The sequence below is a fragment of the Equus przewalskii genome, chromosome 23, assembly GCF_037783145.1.
Source record: "Equus przewalskii isolate Varuska chromosome 23, EquPr2, whole genome shotgun sequence".
Classification (NCBI taxonomy): Eukaryota; Metazoa; Chordata; class Mammalia; order Perissodactyla; family Equidae; genus Equus; species Equus przewalskii.
Genome location: NC_091853.1, coordinates 24412683 through 24429676, shown reverse-complemented (window position 1 = coordinate 24429676; position 16994 = coordinate 24412683). Strand labels below are relative to the sequence as shown.

General features: G+C 33.3%; 1 protein-coding gene across 4 annotated transcripts in view; it reads left to right on the top strand.

The window, feature by feature from the left end:
- SYT14 (synaptotagmin 14) overlaps positions 1-16994 on the top strand; it is a 250475-nt gene that overhangs the window by 125708 nt on the left and 107773 nt on the right. The window contains exon 1 of one of the 4 annotated variants that reach the window (XM_070591311.1): positions 14874-15066. The exons of the other annotated variants lie outside the window; for them this stretch is intronic. Coding sequence (XP_070447412.1) covers positions 15063-15066 — 4 coding nt within the window. The 5' untranslated portion in view covers positions 14874-15062. Of the gene's footprint in view, positions 1-14873; positions 15067-16994 lie in introns of those variants that run through there. 4 annotated transcript variants of the gene reach the window in all.

Genomic DNA, 16994 nt, shown 5'->3' with positions numbered 1-16994 from the left:
GTCCATATCTTTGACACCTATATTTTATTTTACGTTCATAAATACGAATTTTCTCTAAAGCTATAATAACTTTATCTGTGAAAAGAATAGCTAGTTCTAGAGTTTGATATTAAATGTTTTAGTTTCTAAAGTTTATGTGCTTGTATTATATATAATGTATGTCTGTATATTTGTGACTCTTGGTAAATTTCACCCATTTTTCTTTTGCATTGATACTATTTTTCTTATTGATTCATAAGAGCTCATGGCTATTAAGAAAATTAGCCTTTGTTATATGTTCATAAATATTATTGTAGCTGTTTTTTAAATATTATTGATAGTGATTTTCCAACCCAGAATTTTAATATTATTTTAAGATTTTTCAGTCTTTTCATTTATGGCTTCTGGATTTTATATTATGTTTAGAAAATCTTTAGTATTTTGACATTTGGAAAATTTTTTCATGTCTCCTAGTATTTTTATGGTTTCATTTTTTACACATAAATCTTTGATCTGGGTGCTGTTTGTTTTGAAGCAAGGACTGAAATGGAGATCTAGCTTTCTTGTTTTCCAAATTACTAGCCATGTATCACTATATTATTTACTGAAATAGGTAATATTTTAACCATTGATTTGAAATACTACTTTTATCATATACTGAATTTCTTTTTGGACTTATGTCTATTTCTGAACTTTATTCTGTTCTAAATACTTCCTCCATTACAGTGTCTAATGATATACTGTAACATTATATTATTCTTTGTCAAATTTTTTTCTGGTTATTCTTGTACATTAATTCTCCCAGATGAACTTTAGTACGATTCTTATGCTATTTTGATTGGGATCACATTGACCTTATATCTGGGGTGTTTCTTGATTTCTTTTTAACATTGATTTTAATTACCAATATGAAGTTTTTCAATGCCCCTCCTTTCCATTTCAAAGTGTCTTTATATTTTTATCTGTTGTCTCTACATATTGTCGAGGTCAAATAATTTTCCTGTGCCTTTGCTACTTTCTCTGTTTGGCCTCAGTTAGGATTAGTTATCAGCAATCACTTATCCTTTTTTATTGCACAACGTTAATTCATTCCACGGTTCACTTCCTTCTGTTCTTAAACCCTCCTAGGTCTGCCTACATGGACAGTGTCCAGCCTTCTAATCTTCTATGTCTGTGTGTTTTTTTAGTAGTTTTTGAAAAATCAACTTAATTGAGATAATATCCTTCTAGCTCTTGAGTTACTCTATACTAAACCCTCTTTCCATTAGTTATAAATTCTCTTTAAAAGTTAGTTAACAATGCCTCCATATCTTCACTAGCCCTTATTTCCAGTCACTTGAAAGCTAGATTCTAGCTCTCTTGCTCTAGTGAAGTATTTTAAATTTAATTTTATTTTTGTGGTAGAATTTACATAGCAAAAAATTTACCCCATAGAAGTAGAACCCTCATGTAGGTGGAATCAGGCATTATTACTCCTTGTGTGTTTTATTTCATTTAGTATGATGTCTTTGAGGTTTTCCCATGTTGTACTGTGTATCAGAACTTCATTCCTTTTTATGGCTGAATAATATTCCACAATGTGTATATACCACATTTTGTTTATCCATTCATCAGTGAGTGGACACTTGGGTTGCTTCTGCCTCTTAGCTACTGTGAATAATGCTGCTCTGGACATCAGTGTACAGGTATCTGAGTCCTTGCTTTCAGTTCTTCTGAGTATATACCAAGGAGTGAAACTTCTTAATTCTGTCAGTTTTTGCTTCATGTGTTTTGGTGCTCTATCATTTTAGGGGTTTTTAATGTTTATAATTGTTATATCTTTCTGCTGTGTTGACCCTTTTATTAATATAAAACGTCCCTCTCTATCTCTAGTAACTTTTTTTTTTTTTTTTGGTGAGGAAGATGCACTCTGAGCTCACATCCATTGCCAGTCTTCCTCTTTTTTTTTTTGCTTGAGGAAGATTAGCCCCGAGCTAACGTCCATGCCAGTCTTCCTCTATTTTGTGTGTAGGTCAACACCACAACATGACTTGACGAGTGATGTAGGTCTGCGCCTAGGATCCTGACCTGAGAACGTGGGCCGCCACAGCAGAGTACACCAGACTTAATCAGTACGCCATGGGGTCAGCCCCACTAGTAACATTTTTTTGTTTTAAAGTCTGCTTTTCTGATATCAGTATAGCCACTCCTGCCTTCTTGTGTTTGGTTTTGCAAAATATATATTTTTCTAACATTTTACTTTCAGTACGTTTGTATCTTTAAATCTAAAGTGTCTCCTGTAGACAGCATGTAGTTGGATCATGTTTTTTAAGTCCAAACTGGTAGTTTCTGCATTTTGATGGGATTATTTAATCTATTCACATTTAATATTATTGATATGATTCGAATTGTTTGCCATTTTATTTTGTTTTGTTTTGTGTGTCCCTCAAGTCTTTTTGTTCCTCTGCTCCTCTTTTACTGCTTTCATTTGCGTTATGGGGAAATTTCTAAAGTAACATTTTAATTTCTTTAATCACTTTGTCACTATATTATTTGAGTATTTTTTATTGGGTGCCCAAGAGTTTACCATATCCATCTTAACTTATCCAAATCAGCTTCATATTTATACCAGCTAACTCCAGTGATGTACATTGAAATTTTACTATTATATATTTCTATTCTCTTTCTCCCTTTTTTGTTGTTTTATTTTTATACGTATTAGACGTATTAATATTACAAACCAAAGAATACATTGCTTTACCACTGTAGTCATTTCTTTAGCCCAATACAGTTTTGCTCCCACCTACTCCCTTTGTGCTGTTACTAGCAAATATATTACACATGTATACATTTTCTGTATGTTATAGACCCAACAATATATTAATGCTTATTAGTTTATACAATTGCTTTTTAAATAAGAGAATGAGGAGAATATATGCATTTCTATTGTCTTTTATAATTAACTGCCTTTAACATTACTCTCTCTTTTTCCTTGTGGATGTGAATTACACTTTGGGGTCACTTGCTTTCGGCCTGAAGAACTTCCTTTAGTATTTTTTGTGAGGTGAATCTGAGAGCAATATATCCTCTCAGTTTCTGTTTATCTGAGAAAGGCTTTATTTCACCTTCGTTTTAAAAAAATAGCTTTCCTGGATATAGGATTCCTGTTGACAGTTTTTTCTTTGATCACTTTGAGTATGTTATCCCATTGCCTTCTGGCCTCCAATGTTTTTGCAGAGAAGTCTGCTGTTATTGGTTTCCGTTATATGTGATGAGTCGGGGTTTTTTGCTGCTTTCAAGATTTCCTCTTCGTCCTTGACATTCAGCAGTTTTATGATGATGTATCTGTTAGTGCATCTCTTTGCCTTTGTCCTGTTTGGAGTTTGTTGAGTTTCCTGAATGTGTAGGTTATTGTTTTTCAGAAAGTTTGGAAAGTGTTTTGATATTACATCTTTCAGTATTTTTTCTGCTTCTGTCTTTCTCCTCTCATTCTAGTATTGCCATTTCTCACTTATGTTGTATGCTTAATGATGTTCCACATTTCTCTAAGGCTCTCGTCATTTTTCTACATTCTTTTTTCCCCCGGTTCTTTGGCTTGCATGGTCTCTGGATCTATCTCATGTTCACACATTCGTTCTTCTGCCAGTTCATATCTACTGTTGAGCCCTTCTGGGGAAATTTTTATTTTAGTTATTATAATTTTCAACTCCATTATTTTCATTTGGTTGTGTTTTATAATTTCTAGTTTTTAATGACATTCTCTATTAGGCACAACATTTTGATCCTACCTTCCTTTATTTCTTTAATCATAGTTTCCTTTAATTCCATGAACATGTGTATAATGGCTACTTTTAACATCTTTGGGATAAATCTGACATCTGTTCTCTCTTAGTTTCTGTTGCCTCATTTTTCTCTGGTGTGTGATTCATACTTTCCTGTTTCTTTGGATGCCTCATAATTTTTAGTTGAAAACTGAGCATTTTATATAATATATTAAAGCAAGTCTAGGTACTGTGCCCATTACTCTGGGGCTTGTTATTGCCATTTGATTTTTTATGTTTAGTGACTGACTGGGTTGTTTTAGTCTGTTTCTCTGCCATGGTGTTTAGCCTCTGGTGTTGTTCCTTAGGGAGCTATAGTCAGCCTGGGTTGTCAGTGGTTTTGGTGGGGCTTTATTCCTCTTTCCCTGCCCACACCCAGCTATTAGACTCCACTAATTTCCAGCTCATAGCTCTGGTGCTTTAAACAGTGCCCTGAGGCATAAATTGCTCTATAAATGAATCCAGTCAAATTCTGCCTCCTTTGAAGGAACAGTTTATGAGGTCAGTGTTTGATTTTTTTTTTTCGAACTCAGGAAGGCTTCTCTCAGTTATCATTCCCCTGTTCTCTCCTGCAAAATAACTGGCATACAGTTTAGTCTGCATCCTTCTTGAATCTGTAAATCTCCCCATTGCCTTTCACCAAAGCCTTCTCTGTTTGTGAGAGCACCTTGTGTTGCTTGAACTTCTTTACTCTCTGTTGCAAATAAGTCAGTTATTTGGGGAAGAGATTAAACCTGTTTTATGGCCTGTTTCTCCCCACAGGCAACATCTCTAAGCCAGGGCTTTGGAGATAGAGGTGGGGACAATGGCAAGCTTCTCTCTGACACTCCTGCTCTGGGAACTGAGTGTTCACTGTGAGGAAGGCAACAGCCTGAGGTTCTTTTGGCTTGCCTCTCCTGCTGTGGAACTGTGCCTCACGGCTGGGCAAAGGTGATCAGAGCCGTGGTATTCTCAGACTGCTGTGCCCAAGGTTAGAGCCCTTCATTTTATGATTGGAGACTGGGCAGAATGATGGAGCCCCACCTCCCTACTGCACTTGCTTGGGACTCAGCCTCAGCAATAGGTACCTGTGGACAGGATGAAAAATGCTGGTGTTTTACTCCTCCTGGGAGAGAGCCCTCCATTTGGGTGCTGAGGGGAGATGGAGCCCTTTGTTCCTGGCTGTAGCGATCTGGAGTAGAGCCTCTGCCTCACTAAGCTGGGAGGGGCGAGTGAGGGAGCAGTCTTGGTTCAAGGACATAGACATTCATCTTTGTTAGTGAATTTTCATAGGTGTTCTTAAATAAATGTTTCTTCATTTGTTGTTCATTTCTGAAGACTTTAAATGGTCTTTTTTTAAACAGTTTTCGGGGGGGGGGTGGATCAGTGGAACTCATACTGTCATGCTGGAAGTTGGCCTCTTATTAATTTGTTTTTAAATTAAATGTTTTAAGCATACAAATAAGTACAGATAATTCCATAGTGATGCTTGCTTTCTTTAGTTTTTTAAAATTCTAACATTTTACTCCAAGAACTTTTTTTAAAAGAAATGAAATATTACATAGATTTGAAGACCTCTATATACATCTTTATAGTCTATAATTTGGTGTTCATCATTCCCAAGCATTTTTTATGTATTTAAAAAATTTACCCTCCATTAACAGTGTAAGCATTGTTACTGATCTTTAATATATTCATCAACGCTTGTAGTTGCCAGACTTCTGCATTTTTGGCCATCTCGTAGTTGATATTCAACATTGTGGTGGAGTTCTTAGGAAGAACAGAGAAGACAGAAAAAGAAAGGAAATTTGTAAATATTTGAAAGGAAGTTCCTTGTATTTTATTTCTAAAATAGGCGTTGTTTGGAAATGATATTATCTGCCTAGAAGAGGAAAGAGACTATATAAGCAAATTATTAGAAAGGATATTTTATCCAGCAGCCTTGCTCACTATTTCAAACAATTTCTGATAATTTGCCTCTATCTCTGGCTAGGAACTCCTGTACAATGTTGAATACTGGTGAATGCTTCTTGTTCCTGTTTTAAAGGGAATGCTTCTAATATTTTCCTTTTATGATGTTTGCTGTTGGTGTTTAGAAGATGTTTATTGAGTTAAGGAAATTTCCTTCTGTTTCTAAAAGCTATTTCTTTAGTCATTAATTCATGTTTAATTTTATCAGTTTCTCTCTCTGATCTTATGAGATGACATAGTTTTTAACTTTTAGCCTCTTTATGTTGTGAATTATATTAAAAGATGTTCTTATGTTAAACCAACCTTTCATTCTGAGATAGAATCGAATTTGTCATGCTATATTTGGTTTACTCTTGTGTTTCCCTTAGGTTTTTAGCAACTGTGTTCCTAAAGGAGCTTACTGTAAACTTTTCCCTTCTGATAGTGTGCTTGTTTGAGTTTTAGAATCAAGTTAAGTTTTATAAAATCATAAAATGAGATAAATGAATTTAATTCCTTTTTCTCATTTCCCTAGAACATTATATAAAATTGAGAATATCCATGCTCTAAATGTTTGGTAGAATCAATCTGTAAAACCACCTATACCTTATGATTTTTTTGTGGGTAGTTTTTTGTGTGTGTGTGTGAGGAAGGTTGGCCCTGACCTAACATCTGTTGCCAGTCTTCCACTTTTTGCTTGAGGAAGATGGTCCCTGAGTTAACATCCGTGCCAGTCTTCCCCTGCTTTGTATGTGGGATGCCACCACAGCATGGCTTGATGAGCAATGTGTAGGTCTGTGCCTGGGATCTGAACCTGCAAACCCCCAGGCTGCTGAAGGAACCTGGTTTGGGTTTTTATCAATCCTCTCTATTGAATATACTTTTTAAATTTCATTATTTCTTTGCTCTTTACTATTTCATTTTTTTCTGTTTTCTTTGGATTTATCCTTTTTTTTAACTTCTTGAGGTGAATATTTACTTTATTGTCTTTTAGTCTTTTGTATTTTCTAACATATGCATCTAAGGGTATACATTTCTCTGTATTATTTTAAGTATCACACATTTTATTTTATAACATTTTAATTTACATTTGCTTTTATAATTTTTCGAATTCCTATCACTCTTTATTTTTTAGTTCATAAATTATTTTGAAGTTTAAAAAAATATCCAAATGTGTAGAAAATTTGCAAGTGTATTGAGTTAGAAAAAAATCTTTTCTGTTCCTGAGTTCTAAGTAATTGTATCGTGATCAGATAACAGAATCTATGTGATATTGACTCTTTCCATTTGTTAAAACTTGCTTTTTGTGTGGCTAATGTATTTGTTTGGGGGTAGGGGACAGGTTTTCAATATTCAGTGTCCGTCAAAAGAACATGTATTCTTTAAACCTTGGTTGCAAATTTCTATGACTGTCCTTTAGTCATTATGTTGTATTCAGATTTGCTATATCCTTCCTAAATGTTTTTCTGCTTTACTTTTTAATCATTAGGAGAGATATCTTAACTTTTTCACTTTGATTGTAGATTTGTCAGTGTTTTCTCTTGGAGTTCTATCCATTTTTCTTTAATTACTTTAAAGTTATGTTTTTAAGGGACTTACATGTTTACAAATTTATATGTTTCTGGTAAATCATCCCATCTATCATTGCATGGTAATCACCCTGTTTATCCCTTTATTTTTACACCTTTTGGAGGAGGGGCTCAAAAGCTGTTTCATTTGATATAATACAGCTATATAGCTTTTTGTCTACTGATATTTTGTCAAGTATATCTTTTTCTATGCTTTACTATTCAACCTTTCTATATTCTTAGTTCTAAGAATATCTCTTAAACTTTAGTTCCTGTATATTTATTGCAACTGTTATTTTTTTTTTTAAAGATTTTATTTTTTCCTTTTTCTCCCCAAAGCCCCCCGGTACATAGTTGTGTATTCTTCGTTGCGGGTTCTTCTAGTTGTGGCATGTGGGACGCTGCCTCAGCGTGGTCTGATGAGCAATGCCATGTCCGCGCCCAGGATTCGAACTAACGAAACACTGGGCCGCCTGCAGCGGAGCGCGCGAACTTAACCACTCGGCCACGGGGCCAGCCCCCTATTGCAACTGTTATTATTTAAATGTTCGAATTTATTTCTGCCATATTATTTTGTTTTATTCACTGTACTTTTTCTGTGGTGCTTTTTCTTCCCTTTTTTGCCTTCATCCTGATGTCATTTTTAGGGGCATAATACAGTGTGCAAAAATTTTTGATGGTCTCCACATCTGATGCATCTGTGTCTCTAGAAGTATCCTCAGGAAAGAGGATATTTCTGAACATTCTAAACAGCTTTAGAAATTTAGAAACATTGAAACAAAACATTGTTCATATTAAAGTTGAAATTACTTATAAGATCTAGCATAAGATTAATGTCTGCAAAATATAGTGGTCGCTTCTATTACTTGGTTTAAACATCTTATTCTCATGAAGGAAAAATGTTTTTATTCTTTTTCTCTCTTAACCTTTACATGCAGCCTTTCTTGTCCAGTTTCCATCTCTTTTTACATTGTGCAGTCACCATGCATTTAGCTGTAGAGTCCACAAAGCTAGATAGGATCTTGAGAGTTATGTAGTTATGCAGGAAGGTCTCCATCTCAAATATCAAAAGGTAAAACTCTGAGCAAATAAACTTCAAGAAAGGATTTTCTCTAGTTCCCTTTCATAATCCATTGCATCATTAACAGTTTTCACTTTAAGAAAACTAATCCCTTATTTCATACCAGTTCCAAAATGGAACTGTTAAATGTTAGGAGTCATAGTAGTTAAAGTTGCAAAGATTTTCTTTTTTAATTGCAAGAGTTTTAGTGATCTACCACATTCTCTTCATTTTATAAACACAGGCCCACAGTTTAAATGCTTACTTAGCTTCTTAGTAGCAGACCAAGGATTGAAACCCAGGTTTTCCTCTCTCCCTGTTCAATGTTCCTTATATATTCTCCTAATCCCTGACATAAAACATTCACAAACCAGGTTTTCTTCTGAGGGTCGATGGAGTTTCAGTAGCTTGCATAGTGCCTAGTACAAAAGAGGTAATAGAATAAATGCATGTTGTTTACCATTTCCTGGGAGAGAGACAGGTAGACTTGGAATTGCTCTGTTTTAAGTGGTTTGAGCTTTGTTTTATGTGGTCACAGAAGAGGCACACTGAAATCAGATGTGTGCTCTTCAATACAGGTCCACATGTTATTTCCCCAGACCACTCTTAACATGGTGTTGAGTCTCTTGGGCAATCCTGAGAGAAGCTGATTTAGGTGGATAAATTTTCTCTGCTGTTAAACTCAATTCAACAAGGATAGCTTGAGTATAATTTTTCCACACACTTTTGCTACAGTCCTTAGTGATAATGAAAACGTATGTTAAACATTTCCTGCGAGTCCTGATAGGAAGTTCAGAGATGCATTATTTTTCCCTCGGCTCATTCTGATTTAAACTGAGTAATCCCATTTGCTTTAACTGTTCTTATGGTTTCTCTTTAGAAGTTTTTTATAATCTTTCAATAACTTCAAAAGATGCTTTGCCCTTCTACAGATGGAGAAGTTGAGGCATTATGACGTTTGACTTGGAACCTCTGTGTGGAATTAACTGTTTCAAACTGAATTTTTGTATTATATGTGCTGCTTATAAATTCAAGAGCTTTCCTTTAGTAAATCGTATGTTCACGTATTAGGTAATAAAAAATACTTATGTTTACCCGATCTATATGATCTTTACTTCACTAATCCTTACAGAAGGAATAATATGTATGTATTACTAGATTGATGTTTCTTAATTGTAAAACTTAGAATAATTAAACTTTTGTTTGTGTCTCTGCCCATATTTAATAATATAGTTCTTGGGAGTTATGGCATGTGAAGAGAATGAAACTTATGATTTGTGCATGTACATTTGCCTTAAAAAGTAAAATTATATATCTGTGATAGGAAGTCTACCCCACCACCCCTTACATATTTATTTATATTGTATTTAAAAATGTAAGATGCAAGAGGAGGTGCTGAAAATATTTCTTCTTAGAAGTTTAATTTGATATTCAATTCCTGATTTTTTAGAATGTTTTATTTAGTAAAAGGTTTTAATTTATTACAAAAAATTAGATTGTTATAGTAAGAGAGAAAAAACTATAGATAGAATGAGATGATTTCTGACATTGTCCAGATAATTTTTACTGGTAATTTTGCCTGATAATAAAAAACATTCTGTTCCATTTTGCAATGATGTTTTTGTTACAAGCCAGCAGTTAACCTTGGGCGTTCTATGTGTTCTCACAAATGAGTTCTTCTTGTGGGCTATACAATGTAAATGTCCCTATAGATATTGTCTTTAATATAGTTTGAAGCTTTCTTTACTGAAGTTTGGGTTTCAGTTTTCACTTCGGACCTCATGAATCACTGATGGACTGTTGCATTGGTTTATTTTGATGTTTGTACCTTTTCTTTTATAATCCCTCTTATTTTTTACCCAGTGATTTGATGTCTACTCAGATTTTTAAAATAACTTGTTGGTCAGCTGGTTTGTTTAATTAAATATATATATATATATATATATATATCTTCTATTTTTTTAAAGCATGCATAGTGGTACAAACGATTAGAAATTCATGGGGTCTAGATGGCTTGATTCCTGCCATGTCAGTTTTCTTGTGTTTGATGAGACACATAAAGCAGTTGTGGGAGAATGCTTGTCACTGGTATCCATGGTAACTCCAAAGATACTTTGGAACTCAGATGGATAGAGTAAGCCATAGTAATAGTCTCATTATAAGGGCAAAATACATAAAAGGTTCAGGCATATGCTTTTAATTAGGTTCTAAAAATAACTAGAACTGGAGAGGATGCAGTAGAATAATATTTTTCACTGTTAGAAATAGTATGGGCAGTATGTGAAATTTAATGATTGTCTTCTCTTACTAAAGTAAGGGAGATATACACCTTAAATACTCATTAATGTAGTTCCTTAATCATAATTTGGACATGAGTGTGCAACTCGATAAAAGGGATACTGAGTTTCATGTTGATACAAATATAGAATTTGCTTATCATTTTTAATTCTTATCCCTACGATATAGTTTATTCATCACACCACCCTTTAGGCTTCTTCTTGTTGATTCTAATGTTCTTAGAAAATATATGTTCTGTCTACACAATGTGCAAGAATGAGTCGATTTTCTTTTAAAATGCAAATAAGACAGTAGCCAAAATTTTTAATGTTCAGGAATATTAAATTTTCAATCTTTTTTCGAACATATTAACTTTGAATGAGTTAAAACAGGATTCAAGGAAAGTAGACTAGAATAATTATTTTCTCTTAGAGAATTATGACAGATAAAAGATTAATAACTCTTTTAAGACAAAATTTTTTAAAGATTTCCTTTTGAACTGCAATCTGTAAAGAATAATCTTGTATTGCATTGCAATTCAACACATTATTTCTTCCTGTTGCTATAGAAACTAATTCTGGTGCAGCTGTGATTGCTAATCAAAATTCTAACATTACACAACCTTTCCCCCCCTTAGTGCTTCATTTTATTTTTAGTTACAAAATAATAAATTTCAATGGTGAGTTCATAACAATGGTCAAAACATTAATGCAAAGATTTTAAAAAATTTGAGCCCTTTTCTGTGAAATAAAGAGATATTCTTATCATATAGTTTCAATAAGAATAACAAGAAAACAAAGCCTTTTGCTGAATTACGAAGGTCTATAATTGCTGTATTACATCAACATTGTGAAGCACTTAACTACTTCATAATCCTAAATTGCTACTATTTCAACCATCTATTTTTGAAGTGTCTGGTTGCTTGGTATTATATAAATGAAAAAATAAAAAGTCTTCAGAATCCCTGAAGTCTTTTAAATGCAAAATGGGAATGGAAGCTGCCTTATTGTTTTATCATCAAAGAATTGAGATCACATCCCAGTTTATGTCATAAGTAAAACCTAATTAGTTGTTCTCATTCTCGTCTTTATTAGTATTATAACCACCACCACCCTCCCACCAAACTACACTGTTAACATCATCCAGTGTAAATCTATGTATATTTTACAAGCCGGAACCGAATTAATTTTTTGTCTTTCTAAGAACATTGGTTCTTTTCCATTTCATAAAACAAATATACAGACCTCTCACCAAATTATTCATAGCAAAAAATATAATATATAAACTCAACAGGGTTTAAGCTGATTCTAAAATTAAATCTTTGCTGTGTGTTGTAGTACCAATTACAGTATGTTATTTGCATATATAGCACTTACAAATTTTTATTTTCTGATTTGTACATCAAATAAGGCAAATAAATCTGAAATTTATTATTTCAGATTATTGATTGATTTAAATTAAAACAGACGTGAAAAAAGCACTACTCTTTATCTTCTATATGAATAAAATTGGACAATGGAAATATAGCAGATATTTAATAATATAATTGTATTGTTTACTTTCGTTTACTGATGAACATATTCTGTATGCTGATTGACAGGACCATATAAAAAATTCTAGGAGCATATAAAATGTTGGAGACTTGATAAAGTGCCACATATCTAAAATTTGCACTTGGAAATAAAGTTAGCTATATTTTATTAGATTTGTTGCATCTCTGATGTAATTTGAATACTGTAAACCCCTGGCTATCTGTAACTGGGAATTCATTCCTTAAGCATCAGAATTCTTTAATTTTTTTGTGGAAATTGTTCTGATTTGTATTTTATACTTACCTTAATTAAATCTTTAATGATAATTTAGGGTCATGATTAATATTGATTACTAGGTAGAACCAAAGTAAAAGCTGAAAGTAGGAGGCTCATGATAATACAGGTGGCATGGAGTCTATTACTGAGTGACTTCTAACGTGAGCAGTAATCCTGTATTTGGCTTTTTGAAAAATCCTTGTTTGCTTGCTTTTTGTTACGGCCTCTTTCTTATAGAGTTGGAGTAAGGCAACATAGTGTTCTGTGCAGTGTAACAGGGTAGAATTCCTGCAGAATTTCTCTGTGAGCAGATTTAGAAATTCTGACGCTTTTTCCCAAGAACACTGAAGAATGAATGAAAAATATCTGGATCTAATTCATTTATCCTTTCTGAGTCTCCTCTACCTTATAGGATTATTGTATTAATCCATGCTGACATAATAACGATGAGAATATTTGCTGACTATTACTGTGAAGCACTATGCTAAGCACTTAAAACAGTAACTCAGTTAATCCTCAAAAATCCCGGTGAGATGGTTCCATTACTACTCCTTATTTACAGATGAGGAAATAAAGGCATCAGAGATGTAAATAAATTGCCCCTAGTCACACAGCTAGTAGATAGCAGCAGCACAGGTAGAACCACGCAGTCTAATACCAATGCCCACATTCTTATGTATTAAATGTTAAGTATAAGTATTGTACAGACCATAAATTATTGTAGAAGCATAAGGTGTTGATACAAACATAAACATCTTTTTGTCAGCCTGCAACCCCTGCCCTGTTATACACATTGTTTATTAATAATGTTGGGAAAAGTATGCTATACTCTTAAAAATTGCTGTTCACAGGTGTTCTAGGATGTTCATAGGTGACTTTGGTCCAAATTTTATTAATCCTTTTCTGTCGGAAGGAGATGCCCTCCAGAAAGCAATACATTCCTTCTAATTCTCCATAATGTTTCCATTGTGTAGGTTTTGTCATACCAAGGGCATATGTTTGATGTTAATACGGGACTTAATTTGTGTGTAGTAGTACCTACATGACATATTTATTTTTAAATATCGTAAAGTGCTATGTTTTATGTAATTTCATTTCCTATAGGTTCGTCCCTTCAGCAAACAACTTTAAGCATTTTGATAGCAGCCCTCCGTTTTCTTTATTTTATGTTGCCTCCAACTGGCATATATTTGGTATTCATAAAATATTTATCTATTGAGACCTCACATTGTAGACTTTGGGAATATTAAGAGTCAATTTTTTCACTCAGAATCTCAGAGACAAGTAGGAGAAATATATATATTTTAAGAGCTTTATTGAGATGTAATTCACCTACGATGAAAATTTGTGTATAATTCAGTGGTTTTTACAGAGTTGCACAGCCATCACTGTAATTTAATTTTAGAACATTCTCATCACCTAAAAAGAAATTTTTTACAAATTAACAGCCACTCTGCAATACCACTTCCCAGCCCTAGGCAACCACTAATCTGCTTTCTGTCTCTATTTGCCTATTCGATATTTGTCATATAAATGTTATTATACAATATGTGGCTTTTTGTGAGTGGTTTCTGTCACTTAGCATAGTTTTCAAGGTTCTTCCATGTTGTAGCATGTATCAGTACTACATTTCTTTTTATTGCCAAATAGTATTTCATTGTATAGATGATACTCAAGAAATGTAACTCTGTGCCAAACAAAATCAAAACACTCTTAAGTGTTTTTATAATCCTAGAGCTTTCATACAACAAAATCTAGCATTCAACGTATAAGATTTAGAGTGCCCAGCATCTGATTAATAATTGCCAGGCATGCAAAGAAGCGGGAAACTAGGACCCATAACTTGTGGGCAGTGGGGACAATCAATAGAAATAGAAGCAGAAATAACAAAAATGGTGGAATTAGCAAGGAGGGATCTTAAAACAGCTAATATAAATATTATAAATATGCTCCATAATGTAAAAGAAATCACAAAAATAATGAAAAGAGAAATGAAAGATATGAAAAAGACCAAAATTGAACATGAAAAATGCAATATCTGAAATGAAAAACATACTGAATGGCATTAATAGCAAATAGACATTGAAGAATTAAAGATCTGTGGACTTGAAGACATAGCAGTGTAGATACAGTCCAAAGTGGAATACTGAAAAAAGACTGAAAATGAAATAAGTAGAGTTTCAATAATAATATGTAGGACAATATCATATGCACTAACATATGTATAAAGAAGTGGGAGGAAGGGAACAAAAAAAGTATTTGAAAATGTAGTGGCCGGAAATTTTCCAAATTTGAAGAAAACAATAAGTCTACAGACCCAGGAAGCTCAACAAGACTTAAGCAACTAGAAGAAAATGAAAAATTATTCATAAAAAAACAAAGGTAAGAGATGATAGCAGACTTCCTGTTAGGATGACATCATTAAAGTACTGAATGGAATTTTTAAAAAGCTGTTAATCTAGAATTCTATACACAAAAAACAAGTCTTTCAAAACTAAAGGCAAAGTAAAGACTTCTTCAGGCAAACAAGATGTGAAGGAATTTGTTGCCAGCTGACTTGAATTGCATTAAATGTTAAAGGAAGTTCTTCAAGCAGAAGGAAAATGATGATAAATGGAAGTTTGGACCTACAAAAATCAATATGAGTAAATATAAAAAGTTTCTTTCCTCAAAACAATAACAGTGAATCATGGGGTTTGTAAAGTATGTAGAAGTAAAAATATATGACAGTAGCACAAAGGATGGGAGGAGACACATTCTCTTATACAAAGTTATATGTGAGATTATTTGAAGATAGACCGTGGTAAGTTAAAGATATATTTGTAAATCCAGAATAACCACTGGAAAATAAGTAACTTACGGCTAATAAGCTAATAATGGAGAGAAAATAGAATCGTAAAAGTACTCAATCAAAAAGAGGTCAGAAAAAGAAGAAAAATGAACAAATTACAATTAGGACAAATAAAAAACAAATCACAAGAGGGTAGATTGATGCTCAACCATATAGATCAGGTGTCGGCAAATTATGCCCCATGGGCCAAATTTGGCCTGTAGCCTGTTTTTGTATGGTCTGTGAGCTAGAAATGATTTTTATATCTTTTTATATTGTGGAAAATTTACCATTGTAACCATTTTAAGTGTACAATTCAGTGAGAATAAGTAAACTCACATTGTTGTACAACCATCACCACCATCTATACTTTTTCATCTTCCAAATTGAAACTGTGTACCCATTAAACTTCAACTCCCTCTTCCCCACTACCCTGAGATCCTGCTAATCACCATTATCCTTTCTGTCTCTATGAATTTGACTATTCTAGGCAACTCATGTAAGTGGAATCATACAATATTTGTCCTTTTTTGTCTGGCTTATTTCACTTAGCATAATGTCTTCAAGATTCATTTATGTTGTAGCATGTGTCAGAATTTCCTTCCTTTTTATGGCTGAATAGTATTCTATTTTATGTATACCAGACTTTTACAGTTTTAAAAGCATTGTAAAATACACACACACATCCACCCACACACCCACACCCACAAAGAGTATATGGTAGATACTATATGTGTCATACAAGTCTAAAATATTTACTGTGTGGTCTGTTAGAGAAAGTTTGTGAATCCCTGATACAGATAAATTACACTAAATGTAAATGGTTTAAATATGACAAAAGGCATAGATTGTCAGATGAGATTTTAAAAGACAAAAGCAAGACTATATTTGTAAAAGCAAGATACAAATATATATTATGTGTGAGAAACCTAATTTAAATATAAAGGCATAGATAATTTAAAAGTTAAAGGTTGAAAAAAATGATATACCATGCCAACATGAATTCAAGGAAAGCTGAGATGGCTATATTAATATCAGAGAAAGAAGACTTTAGAACAAGGATTGTTACTAGGGATAAAGAGAGATGTTTTCACGATAATATGAGTCAATTCATGAAGAAGACACAATCCCAAATGACAGCTTCAATAAACTTGAAGCAAAGGAGAAAAAAGCAGTCACAATTATATTCAGAGATTTTAATACTTCTTTCTTGGTGATGAATAGCAAAGGAGACAGAAAACCAATAAAATCAATAGCAGCAAGATATCTGGAAAATCTGTAAATATTTGGCCATTAAAAAAAGAAAAACCTCCTAAACGTGGGTCAAAGAAGTGATCACAAGAGAAAATAGTATTTTGAACTGAATGAAATGAAAGTACAACATATCAGTATTTGTGGGATACAGCTACAGCAGTGCTTAGATGGAAATTTATAACATTAATTGCTTATAGTAGAAAGGGATAAAAGTTGAAAAGCAAGTTATATATGCTTCTCCTGTAATAAATTAGGAAATAGAAAAACAATGTAAGCATAAGAAAGGAAATAATGAAGATAAGAGTGGAAATCAATGAGATAAGTAAATGAACAAACAAAAGAAAAAAATCAGTAAAGCCAAAAGCTGGTTCTTGGGAAAAAAAGAGACGACATAATTGGTCAACATCAAGAGTGAAATAGGGGGCCAGCCCAGTGGTGTAGTTGTTAAGTTGGCACGCTCCACTTCAGCAGCAGCCTGGGGTTCACCAG